Source organism: Manacus candei, unplaced genomic scaffold (genome assembly GCF_025592945.1).
Source record: "Manacus candei isolate 608988 ecotype Guabito, Panama unplaced genomic scaffold, ASM2559294v1 h1tg000005l, whole genome shotgun sequence".
Taxonomy (NCBI): Eukaryota; Metazoa; Chordata; class Aves; order Passeriformes; family Pipridae; genus Manacus; species Manacus candei.
In genome coordinates, this window is record NW_026138053.1 from 16,131,456 (window position 1) to 16,149,214 (window position 17,759).

General features: G+C 37.1%; 2 protein-coding genes across 7 annotated transcripts in view; both read left to right on the forward strand.

Annotated features, from left to right (window-relative positions):
- The window catches only part of AGL (amylo-alpha-1, 6-glucosidase, 4-alpha-glucanotransferase), a 35,828-nt gene extending 29,488 nt beyond the window's left edge, over positions 1-6,340 (forward strand). For all 6 annotated transcript variants that reach the window (XM_051803211.1, XM_051803233.1, XM_051803189.1 and 3 more), the window contains exons 30-34: positions 356-567; positions 1,080-1,177; positions 1,705-1,792; positions 1,884-2,017; positions 3,222-6,340. In XM_051803211.1, coding sequence (XP_051659171.1) covers positions 356-567; positions 1,080-1,177; positions 1,705-1,792; positions 1,884-2,017; positions 3,222-3,339 — 650 coding nt within the window. In that variant the 3' untranslated portion in view covers positions 3,340-6,340. The remainder of the gene's footprint in view (positions 1-355; positions 568-1,079; positions 1,178-1,704; positions 1,793-1,883; positions 2,018-3,221) is intronic.
- Positions 6,341-6,485: 145 nt separating this feature from the next.
- The window catches only part of LOC127478074 (hornerin-like), a 77,650-nt gene continuing 66,376 nt past the window's right edge, over positions 6,486-17,759 (forward strand). The window contains exon 1 of the mRNA XM_051803248.1: positions 6,486-8,801. The gene's annotated coding sequence lies outside the window, so the exon portion shown is untranslated. The remainder of the gene's footprint in view (positions 8,802-17,759) is intronic.

A 17,759-nucleotide genomic window follows, 5' to 3' on the forward strand; every position in this document is an offset into this window, starting at 1 on the left:
TTTCCCCCCACTATTCAGAACACAGAAAACCCCTTCCTGGGAATATTTACATAAATATCATTGGCAGTCCCCTATGTTCTAGAAAGAATACTCTTCTAATTACAAAATTACTTTAAGCATACCCAGCCCAAGTGAATATGTGCCCTGTAAAGACTCTGTTGTGCTAGTCTCCCTAGAAGTTTCAGTGAGCTGTTCCTATGAAATGTAGAATTGGCCTAAATGTGGGGAATCACCAGCTGAAGAGAGGTGATCCTAGGACTACTCCTGTTAGGTGTCAGGAATTTGGGAAGCATACTTCTGGTGTTGCCACTGTGGCTGTTTTCAGAAAATGAAACCTGTATATAACATCTTGCAGGAAAGGAGGAGATTATCACATACGATGAGTGGAACAGAAAAATTCAAGGACACTTCGAAAGGCTGTTCTTTGTCTCTGAGAATCCAGCAGATCCCAATGAAAAACGTCCAGATCTTGTTCACAAACGTGGAATTTATAAGGACAGCTATGGAGCTTCAAGTCCATGGTGCGATTACCAACTCAGGCCAAATTTTACAGTAGCGATGGTTGTGGTAAGTGAGGGGGAATGGGAGGAGAACTTTGCACTTAAAATTGTCTTTATTATTAAACTAAGCTTGCATTGTAAGGTCCATCTGCATGACGCTATATCAGGAATATACATTGCTTTTTTTTTCCCATGCTTTTAATATTGATTCATCTTGGACTATCTCCTAAAAATACAGCATGACAGGACTTGCCAGTTTGCCACGTTCGCTGTATTCAGGATGTCTTTTTAGATTGGGTCTGGGAGGCCGCTTTTCTCATCAAATTGGCTAAAAAGCATGGTCTACTTTTGGATTTTTGAAGAGCTTCAGTAATAATACTTGAAAAGTGTATTTAAAGTAAAATTAAAATTGAAAAAAAGCGCTGGATAGCTTTTGTCTTCTTACTTACTGAATCAAGTTATGGAACCTACAAGTCAGAGTAATGTAAAACTCAGGCTTTTTGTTGTCTTCTGAATTTACATACACAATCTTATGTATATGCACAGAGATTATTCCTGAAATCTTTATTATTTTATTAGGCCCCAGAGTTGTTCACTCCTGAGAAAGCTTGGAAAGCTCTGCAGATAGCAGAGGAAAAACTACTCGGTCCATTAGGCATGAAAACCTTAGACCCAGAGTAAGTACACTAGAGATAAGTGTTAATTACAAAACAGGACAGTAGGAATTACTTCTTGTGGGGGGGTAAGGTAGTGTGTAAAATCCTCATACTTGTGAAATAAGGCTGCAGGAAGTACTTCCAGAACAATCATTTTTCTCTTCTAAAAGTTCACGCAATTGATTTTTTTGTTTGTTTGTTTTGGATGCCACACAGTAAGCAAGTCAAATTTGCTATCATAAAAGATGTTGAATTTGCATCTTGGGACATACTTATATATGATAGAGTGTACAGCACTACAATTTGAGTAAAAGCATAAGGACAAAATTAGGAATTTAAGTCCTTCAAAGACATTAACTGTTTTCCTACTAGTTTAAACAATATTTAGAATTCCGTTATTATGTAAAATACAGAACCTTGTAGAAACCTCTTAACCGTCATTAAATGTAAATGCCATGACAAATTTTTTGGTTAATTTCTGTTTTCCTGTTCTGTGTATCATTTTTGTTAAGGCTTTGTTTGCATAATGCATTTTTTCTTTCTTGCAGTGATATGGTGTACTGTGGAGTATATGATAATGCTCTTGACAACGACAACTACAATTTAGCCAAAGGTTTTAATTATCACCAAGGACCTGTAAGAGCCAGTTCCTTCAATTTTAGAAAAAGTGTTGTCAACTTTTCAAACAGACTGCTTTAATAATAATCTCTTTTCATGCCTTGTTTAGGAATGGCTGTGGCCAATTGGATATTTTCTTCGTGCCAAATTGTACTTCTCTAAGTTGATTGGTCCAGAGATATATGCAAAAACTGTCGTTATGATTAAGAATGTTCTTTCTCGCCACTATGTTCATCTTGAAAGGTAAGATACCTATTCCTTCTAGCTAGTGTATCTACCTATCCAATTCCATGTAAAAGTAAAAATCTACAATATAAACAGATATTGCAGATCACAAGTCAGGTTTCAAATATAGGTGAGATCTAGTGCCTTTTATAGAGTGCAGAATTACCAATACCCATGTAAAGACTGGATGAAATAAATCTTATGTAAAAATTAGGATCTAATTTCAGAAAAAAATGTTGGTGAGGTTTTTTATTTAAATCAAAATATTTCAAAGGAACCTTTAAAACATATTGGTTAAAGGAGTAGTAGTGACAGATAAAAATTGCAGAAGATAAGATGATGCAAAATATTGTTAGGATTTCTTGTGTTACAAGTGAGGAAACTAAGATTCTGAAACTGTCATAATATCTTGCTATTCTGAGAAGACAGAGGAACTTGCTTTTTGAGTTCTCCCTCAGACCAAACCACAAAATCCAAACAGTTTTTCTCCTTTTGCTATTATAGTTTTAGTTCTTAAGGATTTCAGACAAATTAAAACAAACAAAACATCTTGCCCTTGGTATCCCTTCCATATAATCTGTTCTACAGCACATCAAACATGCATTTATTTGTACCCAAAAGAGCAATTCAGTAGGACTGATCATGACAGAAAAGTTTGTCATGAGGGAAAAAGACAGTATTTTGCCTTAGTTTTTGTCTTTTCCAAGTCTCTTATTTGGTAATATCACATACAACTTGCAGTTTGGTAACGCTCTTTGTTTTTTCTGTCTTATTAAAGTAGTGTACTTTCACTCTGTTATGATATTTCATAGTGTACAAAATAATTAATAAAGCAACAGGCTCTACTTATGAGTTTTTCTGTAAGTATGCTAGTTTGTGGGGTTCTTTATTCCTAGGGAGGCAGAAAAGGCTTGTGTAGTCATACTACCTGCCAGATGTTGTCATGTTTTAGTGCCATAATTAATTTCAAGTGTAGTAAGTTTGGCTATTATTAGTAGCAGAGTCTGATTTGAAGATGACACCTCCACTACAATTCCCAGCTGCAGGGGAAAAAATATTTAGATATTAATTATTAAAGGACACACTGTACCTGTAGGAGAGCAGACCTTTAGTCATGCTTTTCAATTTCCTACTGACTTAATCTTTTAAAAGGTTTTAAATTGTTCTTTTAATTTCAATCTATAATCTAACAACAATACTCACTTGTTTTTTCTTTTATTAGATCATCCTGGAAAGGGCTTCCAGAACTAACTAATGAAAATGGACAGTATTGTCCTTTTAGCTGTGAAACTCAGGCCTGGTCAATTGGTGTTATCCTTGAAATCCTTTATGACTTGTAAAAGTTTATTTTGATTGATTTGATGAAAGTTCTGTGGTCTTATTATTGGGCATAAATGAAAACTTGGCTTACACTGCAAGGGAAATCAACTGTTCTGCACAATCACTTAAGCTGTGTCCTGACTTTCAAAGATGCTGAATGCCAGCAGCTCCTGTGTCCTATAACTGTGTGGGGCTTGGATTTTTTGAAAATCAGGCCATGACAATAAAACTGCAGTGCACACTTGATGCAGAAACTTTTAGTAAGGAGCAATTTTGAGAATATGCACAAACTAATTTTAACTAGCTTTGGTTTTTTAGCCTTTTCAAATCAAAATCTTAATGTAACAAAGTAGCTCTTTCCTGAGCTAAAAATAAGTAGCACAGCTCTTATGTTTTTTTTTCTTTGTCTCTTAAAGAGTAAATGGATGTTTTGCAAATGCATGCTTAAAGGGGAGTAGAATAACCTCTAGCTTTCTGAGTTTGGTATGCTTTGTGCTCTAGCACCATACATTAATGAAGGCATAATATGTTGTCTCTCCATTGAACTGTAAGATGGGGATTTTTTGTGTGTGTGTTCAATTGAGCACTTACTAAGCAACCACAGAAATAAAGTGTATGAATACTGTAATAAACCAACCTCTGAAGTTATATATAAAATTTTGAGGACTTTACTTTGAGAGTTAATTCAAGCAATAATAAGATAATGTTCTATGTTAATCCATCTTTAGATTTATTTAAATACTGTGGGCCATGTAGCAAACCTATTTCTTCATTTAAAACTGTTTTTCACCATGAGTAATTCATAAGAAATGTGCCTACAATGAACAGCCTATGTGCTAGGGGAAGCCAAAGATAAGTCAATGTGCTTCACTGCTTTATTAAATGAATTTATTGAAGAGATGGTCACCTCAGCCCTTCGTTCTTGAGAAAGTCCTAGTTCTGTTGAAGCAGGTGGAAACACTTAATATCAATGGAAAGAGATATTGGCCTACCATCAGAAAGGAGAATATGAGGTTTCTGGGCCTTTTGAAATTACACCAATAACAATAAGCATGCTACCTCTATGTGGTGTCCTTTGGGAATATATCCAGTGACCATGAAGCAAAACACGTTTTTTCGTATTTGAATGCCTACATGCCTTATTAAATTCAGTTCAGTATTCCCAGACTGAAGGGTGGTTAACAGAAGCTGCAGTTGGTCATTCTCAACTCTATTCATACAATTTTTCCATCTTAATGCAATGAACAGGCAGAGAGTGAGGTTGAAAACACTCCCCACATCACAGACAGGAAAGCAAAAGCACTATTGCATTTCTTAATGTTAAACAACAAATGCTGAAAAAAAATAAATACAGGATGTAATTATAATGCACTAAACATGTAGATCAAGATTTTATCATATCTGTATTTTAATGTTTCTGTATCTTGTATAAAGTACAGTGCCCACGTGCCGTCTTGTTCAGAGAGATGTATTACACAGGGATACATGTGAGGGCAAGTTAGCAGGCTGAGGAGAGATGAATTGTAAGAAGTGGCTATATTCACACTATTTATTTGAAAGATTAGTAAGCGTTTGAACTCCCTTGCTGAAGTGTTCAGTCCTTAGAAGTTATGAATAGGAAAGGTCTATATTATACCTGAACTTCGGAGCTGCTGCCGTACAAGGGTTGGGAAATTTTTATTTTCTCAACACAATGCATAAGAAATGTCATTTGATCAAAAATGTTACTGAAATGTCAACTACAGATTATTTTTTTAATGTGCAAGAGGCATATAAAGTATTTTTCATACTGTACTGAACTTTCAAAAATACTTGATAGTGATATTAAGGTTTGTGTCCTGCTGTATCACTACCTTTTTACTGTTCTCCTAGGTATTTATTTCCTGTTTATTGTTTCAAGGTATGTTTTATAGCTCCTTTGACTTAGAAAGCAGGAACAAGATGGCAGAAAAAACTGTTCTTACTTCATGAAAACGTTCTAAAATTGTAAGTGCAGCTTAAGAGCTTTGACTGTTGAAAAAGATTTCCACCAGGTATCAAAATTAGATACATTGGCAATAACACTCTTTAAGTGTTTGGAAAAAAAAACATGAGAAATTTTTCATCAAAACCTTCCTATATTATGTACAGATTACTTTCCACTTTTTTTCAAACTGCACTGCTGATAGAGACTGCATATTTGTCACTGCTAGGGATTTTTTTCTAATTTAGTAGTAAAATTTGAAAGATAAATCACCGCTGTGTACACAAAAAGACATGTTACGGAACTTCTAAACGTGCCCATTTATAATGTTGCTTCTGCACTGATTAGTTGAGCGTAGTTTTAGTGACAAATATTTTAAATAGGGAAAAAATATGTATCGGTTGACTTTGCTGTTAAGTAGCAACAAAAGTAAGATTTAAGGTTATTAACTTTAGAGGGAGGTGGTTTATTGGTTTGGGTTTTTTCTTTTTTTTTCCCCCTCAAAAAGCTACTCAACACTTTGTCAAGCCAGACAGTTTAAAAATGAAGAGGGAAGAAAACAATGTTAAATCTAACACAAAACATGAGCTGATATGCATCTATATTGTCATTATCCCCTAAAAATAGCTGACTTATGTTGACTGATCCTGAGATGTATTTTCATTTATTATTATCATTTATATTTTGCACTCAAAAACTTCTAGTAATGCAAAGATATAATTGGTAAAATATCTTTTAGAAGTAAACTAAAGAACTTGGTAAGAACTGTGCATCCATTGTGTTCCAGTTAGTGCTTCTTGATCTGTATCGTCATGTGTTTTTTTCCCTCCCAATTGAAATAATTTTAACTGTTACCAATGTTCACACAGTTTATAGCTCTTGATTTATTCAAGGATGATTAACTTGAGAATTCAAGTAAACTAATGTATCATTCTCACACTGCATGTTGTAATGTAAAATGGAAACATGTTTTACATGTATGTCTATCACAGCAACAACTGATTTTAGAAAATGTCATTCATTTCTGAAATGCACAAAATAAAATTCTTTAATTCAGAGTTAACCTTTTCATGTGGTTGTTTGAAAAAATAAGTGGAACTTTAGAGCTGATGTTGCTTGTTAACTTGTAGCAATTTTGCATTTTAGACAGGAGAGATCATTAACTCCTCAGGTCAAATATTAATAACAAGAAATTTGTCAACTTATTAAAAAACTGCATAAACTTGAGCCCTATACTCAGATTCTTGGGTTGGTGTCAATGTAAGTTGTCTCAGCTGGGTTTTAGGAGGATTTGGGCTAGAAGAGGTCTGTGTGTATCTTCTCCTATAAGTGATTATATAATTTTAAGTCATTGTATTGCAGATTATCCAAGAGGACAGTCCTGATTAACTGAATTACAGCTGCTGAAGTGATAAACAGCGATTAACTTTCCATGCAAAATTCCTATCACTACAGAGAAGGCATTTTCAGTTTTCAACTCTGCTTCGTAAAAGCAGAATCTCACATCACGAATGAGTGGTATACTGAACGTGTTTTGCAACTGCCCCATTTCATTGCCTTCTTTATAAAAATAGGATTTTTCTAATCCTCTATTCAAGCATTTTCTTTAAGAAAGTAGTTTATTATTCTATTGCATACTACTTTTAGTAGATATGCTACTGAAAAGTGGTTAAGGAGATGTACAAAATGACCAGTTACTGAGTTGCCTGGGGGAGTTGGTAAGGTCAGAGCTGCCAGCTCAGCCCTCATGGCACCTCCAGCAGCTCAATGGAGGAATAGATGGATGAAGTGTTAGTGCTGACTGGCACGCTTCTCCTGGAAGCTCCTGTGGAAATTGCAGATGGCAGTCGGGGAAGCGCCTGCACTTGGGAAACTTGAGCTCTCCCCGCACTGCCGTGTGAGGTAGGACCCCGAGAGAGACCACCCGTTTCACCACTTGAGGAAGGGTTTCCCCCTCGCAGGTGGCTGGGGCGAGGGATAAGCGGGCTGGTCTACAAGTCCCCGTGGCACCACCCAGCGCATCGCCTCAGCAGCAGGACGGGCGGGCTGCCCGGGCAGGGCAGAAGCAGGACAGCCGGGACAACACCCGTGGACTCGGAGCAGGACAACCGGGACAGCGCCCGTGGGCTCCGAGCAGGACAACCGGGACAGCGCCCGTGGGCTCCGAGCGGGCTGCCTGCCCGGCGGGACGGGCCGTGCAGCGCTGCTGTCAGCCCGGGGCTCCGAGCGGGGAGAGTGTCACACACGGCAGTGAGCCCTCACCGCTCGGGGAAACGGGAAACCTGCTCCATTGACAGAAAACATTTTTGTCTTTTTAAAGTAGAATTAACATGCAAACTTGGCAGCTGTCGTGGTGGTACAAAAGTGAACCTGAGAGCAATATAGGAAGAAGACTGTTACTAATGGCTAGTCAGGCGTCACCCGAAGCCATCCATGCTTTGCAGTCTCTTGTGTTTCTGTTGGCACTTGTGCAGTCCTGTTGGCCCATTATGTGTTTGTCTCATTGTATAATACCTCCTTGAATCTGTTTCTTGCAGAAATCCTAATCTTTTTGTGATGTGTTTGTGCTATCTACAACCTTTCAGTCACAGGTGGCTGCTCACCCTGTGTAATGATCTCATAGTACATAAATGGAGTACCACTGACTATTTGACAAACAGTAAAATTGTTAACCTCAATTCATGTAAGCTTATGTAATTTGTGAGATCTGGAAGCACTTCCCTTCCCTCTGTGCATGTGTGTGACAGCAGTATCTCAGTACAACTTCAGGCAGACACTATTTTATGTATAGTACCTTTTTTCCATGAGAATGAAAGTTGACCATGCAAGAAGAGAGTTATGCTGCAGCCTGACAAGGGTCCTAAGCTGGAAACCTCGGCTCTTGGTACTAATGGAGGTAAGTTTCTCATATTAAATTTTATAGCATACATGGGGTTCTGTTTCTAAGTCTGACTTTGGCAAATAAACTGCAGCTTAATTTTGTGTAGTGATGAGAAACATAAGATACTGTCTTCTGATCAGTTCTAAAGGAAGAAAGATATTTGCAGTAACACAAGTCACAGACTTGTAAGTACAATTATTTAATTAATATTAATTTAATTATTAAGTATGATAAATTAGAGGGGGATTAAGTGATAATAGTTGACGTCTGTTTTTTAAAGGTGATTTTTAGAGTCACAATGACATATAAAAATTTAGAAAAGCTAAAAGGAAGATTTATTTCTTGCAAGTGACCTCTCAAGGGAAAAGTGTTTACAAAATGAACAATCTGTTCTTTTGTGGGTATGTTCAAAAGCTGTTTTTTGAATGTCTTTGTAATTGTTCTTATGGCCATTGTCTGTAAGGGTCCTACATACAGCATAGATCTAAAGAGTGGTACCTGTTTAATAATACGCAATGAGAAATGTGTTCCAAATGCAGGAATAAGGCTCACAACTGCTTGTGTAACACCAGGAAGAGCAGCAAACTAATGAAATAATACTGTCTTAGCAAGGGCAGTCGTTGGAGGGCTATAGTAGGGTAAGTATTGTCGAGACGTGTGTGGTATTATGCATAAGGAGAGTCGGGGGTAGGATTTTGAAATGAGCATATAAATTTTGTGGATGTGAATGATTGGTTTAAGTATCAGGGATGAAGTGTTAGAAGGGATCTTACTGGAACGTGGGATAATCCAGAGATGAGCATGGTGGGCTGGCTGGAGGTAAACATCTCTGTAGAAAGCTGGGGATGATAGGTCGGGTAAGAATAGTTTATCATAGCTGAAAAATGAACATTTCCAGCTTCATAGCAGAGGGTGGCGCCGGTTCCCCTCCTTCGGCCGTGCTGGCTCATGCTCAGGCTTGACCGGATGATTCAATTCTCCCGTGTTCCCCTCAGAGGTCTCCAATTCTGTACAGCCACATTTGCTTTGCTGTCTTTTTAATGGCTCAAAATAATCATAGTTTTTAAAAAATGTTTCAGTAATATATTCTATATTCCCATGTAGGGGAATTGGAAAGGAATACATCTTTGATAGTTTGATGTTTTAATGACTGTGACGTTTTAAAAGGATAACAGAAAATAATGAGTAGATTCAGTATTAAAAGGTTCAGTAGTCTTTTTCTCTGTTTTATTGCAAAGTTCAAGAGTTTATCTCCTAAAGAACAGGAAATGCTAGCATATGAAACCAGGTGTATGTTAGGCATTTATTTATTATTTGCATCATAGTTCATCTAATGATTCTGTAATTGCTCACATTTTTTTCTGTTTCCTTGTATGTTTTCTTAATGTACAAATAAATTTAATGTTAAAACTGAAAATCATTGTGCCTGGGCAATCTTTCACTATAACAGTGGGTATTTTAACTTAAGCATGTTATTACACAGATTTTTTTTTTTAGTGTTGTTCAACTTGCACACAGCAGTTTTCTAAGAAGCAACTGGAAACAGGCTAAAAATTATGAAACTTAAATTGAAAATTAATAATTTGAGACCCATAAAAACTGTGTAGTGCTTAGATTTAGTTGTCAGAGTTTGCTTTGAAAGCCTTTGTTCTCATAGAGTATGAAAGATTTGTAGGCCTAAGATTTGTGTTGTGGTATTGTTAAACAAAGATAATTGTAAGAAAAATATCCTGTGGATTGTTAATAATGTTGTAATGTAAGCTTGCGCCATAGAAGGGATCCCTAGTTACTTATTTTAGCATAAATTCTCTTATTTAATATAAGTTGGCCTATTGGGGAAGAGGGAGTCATAAGGGAGTTTGGATTTTTTAGGAGAGGAGCTTTGACGCATTCTTTAATGGTGGCTGCTTGAAGGCCCACAGTTAAGTTGTAATTGAATTTATCCGCTAGGGGAGAGTGTACTCTTTTTTAAAGGAGCTGTACCTCCTTTAAATAGCCCTTAATTCGCTTCATGTGGGTTGAGTGTAGTCCTGGGAGGTGAATTAAGAGGGAACTAAGATTCATTTCATAGGCAACCAGCTATCATTCTAGGAATGAAGTCCAGTAATGGAGAAGTCTGGATAAGAATACCCGTAGTAGGAAGGAATCTAGGTGGAATCAGACAGTGAAACAGAGTGATATGAAATGCTAGATCATTTTAAGTGCTTCAGAACAGCTTTATATAAAATAAAATACCATAACAAAAGAAAAAAAGTACAGGGTCTGTAGCTAAAAAAGTCCAGGTGCATCAGCCCTGCAGCTTTAAGCTCTAGCTATCTTATTTGTGTGTTTTTAACGGGCTGCATTTTCTAGCAGTTATTCCAGTTGCTGAAGCTGGGTGGGAACGCCCACATTTTCTGGGTAATTTTGTAGTTTGTGAAGCCTATAATCAGACCTACTGTGACAGCTGTTCAAGACATGGTTCTGTTTTCTTGTAATGACTGTCTGACTAGTGCTGCTTCAGGCCTCTCTGCAGGCCTTTGGAGGGCCATATGAATGTTTAGTACAGTTGCGTTACTTCAGAGCTTTTCCAAGGCCTCCAGGCACCATTTAGTTAAACTTAAGCACCAGATGCTGTTATCAACTGGATCAGAGTAAATATAGGGTAATTTCATTTCCATACTTTGAGTAATTGAATGTTTATTTTTGCATAATTTTGTCTTTAGAGAGTTTATGCACCTTTGAAAACAGCAGTTAAAAGTATAAAGTAGATGTATTAATGCAATGCACTATTGTTTGTTCCAGGGCGGGGAAGCCTACACTGTGATGGAATTCATTGTCACAATAGTTTCTTTAAAGTAGTCATATATAGAGGGGGTTTTGCCTTCCTTGTTAGTACCTTTGTAGGAATTTAACAGAACATACTCTAAATTCTGCTGCATTCCCAAAAGCCTGATAGAATTTTGTACTTTGGATTTATCAAATGGGAGAGAACATTCTCTTCATGAATATTAAAAGCAAATAAAACCTAGTTGATAGTAAGGTGTGTGTGTTAGTAGTAGTAAACAGGTGTTCCGCTGGTTATTTCCATCATGATTTCAAAGCTGACCTTACAAAAATTTCTTAAAAATATTAGGGTTTGGAAATTTGTGCTTGTGTTGTTACAAAGTTTTGTTTTGTCTATGCTGGGAGATTGACTAGAGAAGTTTGAAAGTTATAATACTTAAAAAGTAGATGTTTATTAGTTTAGTAGCTAAGATAAGAAACCTTCAGTCAAGTAATTAAACCTTTCTTCCAAATTTCAAGAGATAGATGTTATTAGTGATGAAGTAATTGTTCTAAACTGAACATTCCTGTTAAATGTCATTTTGCTTCCTATCCTTCTCCCTGGTTTCATTTCACATAAAACACTCCTTTTAATTTCAGGAAATGGGGTGTTCCTGTGTCTACTGCCAGACTTTAAATTATAAATATTTGTTTAGAGGAAGGGTTGCAATATTGCTCTTTCAAGAGAACCTCTTGGAGGGCAGAACCCCAGTGGTTCAATTTTAACTTACGACTTGACTGTCTGAAGAGCAACCTACTGCTTGATGGTTAGTGAATCCTTCAGGAAAGTCAGAGATGTGGGAATAGTTAAAGACAGAGGAGGTGGCTCTGGTGTCCAATGTGACTGCATGCTGTAGTGGAAGAAAAATGATGGAGAGGGAGAAGGTGCAGTTTAATGTTGGTCTGTGCCTACTGTACGGTCTGTATGACCCTGTGTTTCAGTAGGGCAAGCAACAGAGTCACAGGGCTCTGCTGGTGTTATCCCAAAATGGAATGGTAGTCTGGCCAGGAGTTCTGGATCATAGCAGGAAAGAGCAGCTTGAGGAACTAATTATAACCGTGGATGAATTTAAAAACTTATTTCAATTCTTGTCTGGTTTTTAAATAGTGAGATCTCAAGGGAAAAAGAACTCCTGTAGAGGCTGAAAAAACATTTTCCACTTGGCTGAAGTCAAAATTCTGCATTATTTTGTCAGCCCTATTTCTAACTCTTCAACCAGTTCACTATGGTGTCTTAAAGTGGACACAATGTCTCCATCCTTCACCCTTCTTCAGAAGTAGCTAAAATGCTACTATGAATTTCAGAAGTCACCAAAATCACTGGAAACATAAGTACTACATCAGACTCAAAGGTTTTATGTGCTTGAATGTCACATTTTAAGGTGTTTTGATGTCATCTACAAAAGTAACTCAGTATAGTAATTACTGTAATAGTATCTTTTGTCCCATAAATTTAATTCTCAGCGTACTCTATTTAATTTGCTATAATTATATACTCAGTGTACTGCTAATAAATATACTTTCAACATATATGTGTGCTTGACGTATACATATATTTTCAAACATGAGAAAAAGTGATAGAAGTCAAGTACACTGCAATAGAAGTCAAGTATACTACATCTTTAGCATTTTATACTGTTAATGCTTTTTTAAATATTGTATTACATTAAAATTTTTGTAATGAATCTGGCATGAGGATGCTTTGAAATGCTAAATGGTTGTGATAGTGATTAGTACACACCACTCACACTAGATGTTTCCAATGCTAAAAATTTAAGGATTGCTCTGAATTAACTGAAGGGACATTGGCATAGAATTTAGGTGTCTCTGTGCCCTAACCTTCCTTTCTTGGAAAATTGTGAGTGCTATGCCCTGAGAACTTTTGGTAGCTTCAGGACATGTGGAAAGTGGATGACTAGCTGGTGCTAGCTCGTAGATGCACTTCTTTTTGGAAAGTTTTGATCTTTTTTTCCTACTCTATCGTTTTCACTGCCCTTCACAGTTAATCAGTAATCTTTTTCTGCTGAAAATGAGAATTCTACTAACCCAACTCCTACTTGCCTGAACAGATCTCTAAGCTAAGAACCACTGATTTTGCTGCCACTGTTGGATGTGATCTCTATATATTGCTGCTTCCATTGCTGATGGTACTATTAACAGAAAACCCCTCCTTATGTTGACATATGGATGAGGGGGGGGACTGGTAGTGAGGAATATTCTTACAGAGTGTCAAGTTCAGCAGAACAGAGACATTTAAAAACAGGAAGTCAAGAGTTAGTTACCTATCCAGACAGTGTTAGTTCTGCCTGCTTACATCACTCCCACAGTGCACCAGGAACACTAACGTTTTGTCTGAGCTCTGCACTCATCAGAAGCTGCTTATATCTGTCCTACCATCAGGATTCACCCTCCATATGTACTTGATATGTAATCCCACTGTATGTGTGCCAGGGATAATACAGCAGTCTACACCACACTGAATCTCATGATGCTTTGCAGCAGGCCTGCAGATTGCAGTACCCATAGATAAATATTTAGCTATAAAAACTGATTACTTATGTCCTACAATGTACAGCTCCTTTGTTCCCACATCTGTCACATCATGTGTTTATCCTTCAGGAAAATTCACAACCTACGCTCATCTCTGACCTAACTTTACACAGCTTTCTGGGCTTGGTTTCAAGCATGATCTTCAAACTGAGTTCTGAGATGTGAAACACCATTTCTATTACTATTACTGGAAGCCACAAATTCCTAACTTCAGTTTACTTTCACATTGATAGTGAAAGCACTCAAAATGTAAAAAAAAAAAAAAATTATATTAAAGGTGAAGCTTGTTTCTATGAAACGTAAATTTGAAGCTGAAAGCATCTGACTCCACAGCTAAATCCTATGGCCTATCTAGCTATGATATGTAGGTTCTTCCCCAGGTACTTCTTTTCCTTTTTTTACCCTTTTCCTATGCTGTTTTGCAGTTCTCTCTTTACTCCCAGGTGTATTACTTAATTTGAATTAATGTTGAGAACTGTACATAGTGGCCTAGTTTTGAGTATCTAGCTAATATCTTGCACTGTGGATGTAAATGTGGTTCAACCCTCTGACAGCAGACATGAAAAGGCACATTTATGTATTAGCAGTGCAAACAATAGTGTGACTATGTGGCTATAGCAGACAGTAGAATGTATTTTCTTGGGTTGCTGAAGAAATTCTCACTTAGTACTTTGTGAATCACTACAGGGTGGTGAACCAATGCAAAGTGGTCCTTAGACAACTGACCTTGAGTTGACTCTCCAAAATATTTTCACTTGCTAAACTTAATTAAAAGATGCATTAAGGATATTTAGATCACTGTTTCTCTATAATTACAGTTGCTATAAGGATGCTATTCTTTTGTGAAAGGGGGATAAGATGATAACAAATAGCACGCCTTTCATACTGTGGATATCATATTAAGCTTGGAAGTCTTTAGATTAATGGATTATACTGAATTAATACTTCTCCATAAGGATGGTTTATATTATCATTGTGTTCAAATGTATTGCAAAAAATAATGCATTCTGTAAGGAATTCATTTAATGGATGGAACATCAGAGTGTGCACTGTAGCAAGAACAGGGACTTGTGCAATATGGAATCTAGTACAGAACATGCTTTTTACATTTAACATGAGTACTACTTCATTAGTGTAAGAACTGGACATGGGCCATCAGTAATAAAGACAATGGAGAAACCATGGATATAACACAGGATTTTTTACAGTGATTAAAACAAATGTCAAATTAGGTAGAAAACTAAGAACACTTCTGACTGATCTTCAAGATTGCATCAGGTTGTTGAACTGCCACCAAAAGACTGAGGTTTATCTGTTTTGGATGGGGGTTTTGCTTTCTTAATCAGACTAGGAAGAATACTGGCATGCATGAAATTCTTACTGCTCTCCCATTTGTTCAGAATAACACAGTGGTTTGTAACGTAAGCAGCTTCTATCTGTGCAGCACTGCTTTCTCTTCCTTTAAAATGCACATCTATTCTTAAACCCCTGCCTTTTATCCACAACTATTTGGGAGATAAAACCTTATTTTACTTGTAAAACTTGAGTTCTGAAGTGGTAGCATTATGCTGATACATGTTGATATTTATTTATTTATTTATTTATTTATTTAGCTGCAGCATAAAATTGTTGGTTTTGCATGTAATATTTAGCATTGAGCATGTCAGAAAACAAAAAAACAAAAACAGTCTTGGGTTAGCAAGATGGCACTGGGCATTTCTGGAAATGCGAGAGTTCAGTGGTCAGTAGGAACATAAAATATTAGATCAGAAGTGTCATGGAGCTCAATTTACGATTTTGTCCAAATTATTTTGTCTCTCATGGGTGTAACAGGGCTTTCACATTCCATGTAGAGGGGCTTTTAAATCTTATATTGTGAGATTAACACCTAGTGGCATCTTTGTCCTTCTGGTAGAATGCTGTGTCTCTGACTGTTCCCTCCATGAGAGTCACCTGCTTCTCCTCCCTGACCTCTGGCTAAATGGAGGAGTGGATTACTAGCAGAGGAATGTAACACTTCCAATTTGCCACGTAGGTGGTAATTGCTGCATTCCACAGAGGTTACCCCAGCAAAACCCTCAGAGACACACGTACCTCAAGTGGAAAGTATAGCTTTGCTTCTAGAGTTTGTTGAAGTTATGAATGATGTTTAGTGTGACAGTGTACTTTAACTTAACTATTTCAACTTTAAGAAAAACCCAAATAAATAGGGTTTCCCTGCCAGTCCTAATAGAAAGTAATTATTATGATCTCAGCCATTTCCTTTTCCTCACCTTCCTATTTTCCATTACACAACTGTAATTATTGATTATACCTAATTAGGATTCATTGTGCTTCAAAGATATAATACTTGGTCTCTGCCTCCAAAAGGTGATAATCTTACATTTAGGCTTAACATCATGAATAATAGCAATAGACAAGGGGACAATCAGATGGGAGGACAAGAGTGACCACTTCAAAAACACATGATCTTGGCCTTAGTTAACTAGCTATATATGTGTAATTAAGTGAAGTCCAAGTTCAAAGCATTTTCATGACTAGTATATGGAAGGGAATACTACTGGTTTGAAGTTCATTTATTTATTTCAGCAAAATGTGCTCTCTTGAGGGCAGCAGTGTTTGTCCAATGTATGGAGCACATGCACTCCATGGGTCTTCCATACACACCCACAACTCCTTTCTTCCATTGCACAGAAAGGCACTCAATGAGTCATGACTTCCCTGTAAACAGGCTCTGTGTAGATGCCTGTCCCTCACCTCTTTGGAGCTCTTTGTTGCCATGTTGTCTTCATTTCTGCATTTTTTTCTATGCTCAGCTCTCTGTGTGCACCTTATATCCGGGGTTACATGATACTGAAACCATGATACGAGTTGGACTTTGTATGTTCCATTCCCATAGTCCTCAAAAACAGATTCTCCTCTTCAAAATACTAGGAGCTGTGTATATTCTCATGTTATTACTTCATCTATGAAATCACATGTTATTGTTCACGTGTCACTCATTTTGCCTTATCTTGAATACTGCGTGGGAGACTAAAGAACCTAACAGTCGAGTACTTGAGAAAAAAAGATTTTGTAGTCTAGTAAAAATTAAGTCTTCTTAGGCTTGGTCTATAGGATGGAGAATTTTGGCCTGGCAATCAAGCCTCAGGACTGAAAGTTTTGCCAGAAGGATAGGAAGGTTTATAAAATTACATGGTCAGCTAGGAAGTTTGGTGTAAGCCACAGTTCACACAGGAAGATCGTGTTCTGTCTGATGGAAGAGTCAGTGATGTTGTAGGAGAGGGATTAAGATTGAAGAAAAAAAAATATAGGTTAAAAGGCCTCAGCAGACATGTTTTGTCTTCAGCCTCTAGATCCATTGTCTGATATTATGCTAACTGTAATGAGCAGTCTTTGCAAATCAGGCTCTATAGCTACCTGCACTACTAAAGTATGTATTACATTAGCTGTTCTGAGGCTTTATCTGTTAAAAATTTTATCTATTACTGTACTTCTATCTATTGCCATTAAATGGAAATGCCAAACAGAAGCCAGATGTTTTGTTTTGAGGATGAATTGGTGGGCATTGTGAGGATGGCGTTGGTAGGCATTACTAGACTCTATCCCAATCAAACAGTTGCAGACTGGTGAGTACCAAATTGCCTAAAAATATAGATATACTAAATATAGTGCACTTCTAATTATCTCAGATATGATTCCAGGTATGCTTACTATTTTGAAACAAAATGGAAGACATTGTTCCAGCTCTTGGGAAATGACTGTTTATAGAAAGTGAGTTGTTTTTTTCCCTTGTAGTAGATTCCATATTCACCATGAAAAAATGTTATAAATATAGACCAAAAATTGTTACCTGACTATTCCTTGCAATGTTAGCTGCTGAAGGAATTGGAATTCACCTGCTTCTGCTTTTGAAAGTTAAAACTCAGTGCAACCCTGGTGATATCGCATCTGGAGAACACATCCTGCGGTGACTTCTCACTGCTATGCAGAGTGAAAGGAAGGGCTTGGGAAACTGTCAGGAAATACCTTTGAAACTATCTAGACTCTGACTGACAAGTCTGAGTGCCAAGACACATGTCCCAGTTCTGGCACATCTGGAGGAGACCTGTGAGTATTAAACAATAAACATCAGCTGTTTCTACTGAGAAAGGTCACAGTTAAACAGTTTCTTTGTGGGCTTCCCTTGTGCCTTCCAGGTGTCTATCAGCAAATTAATATATTTGTATTAAGGCTTTCTC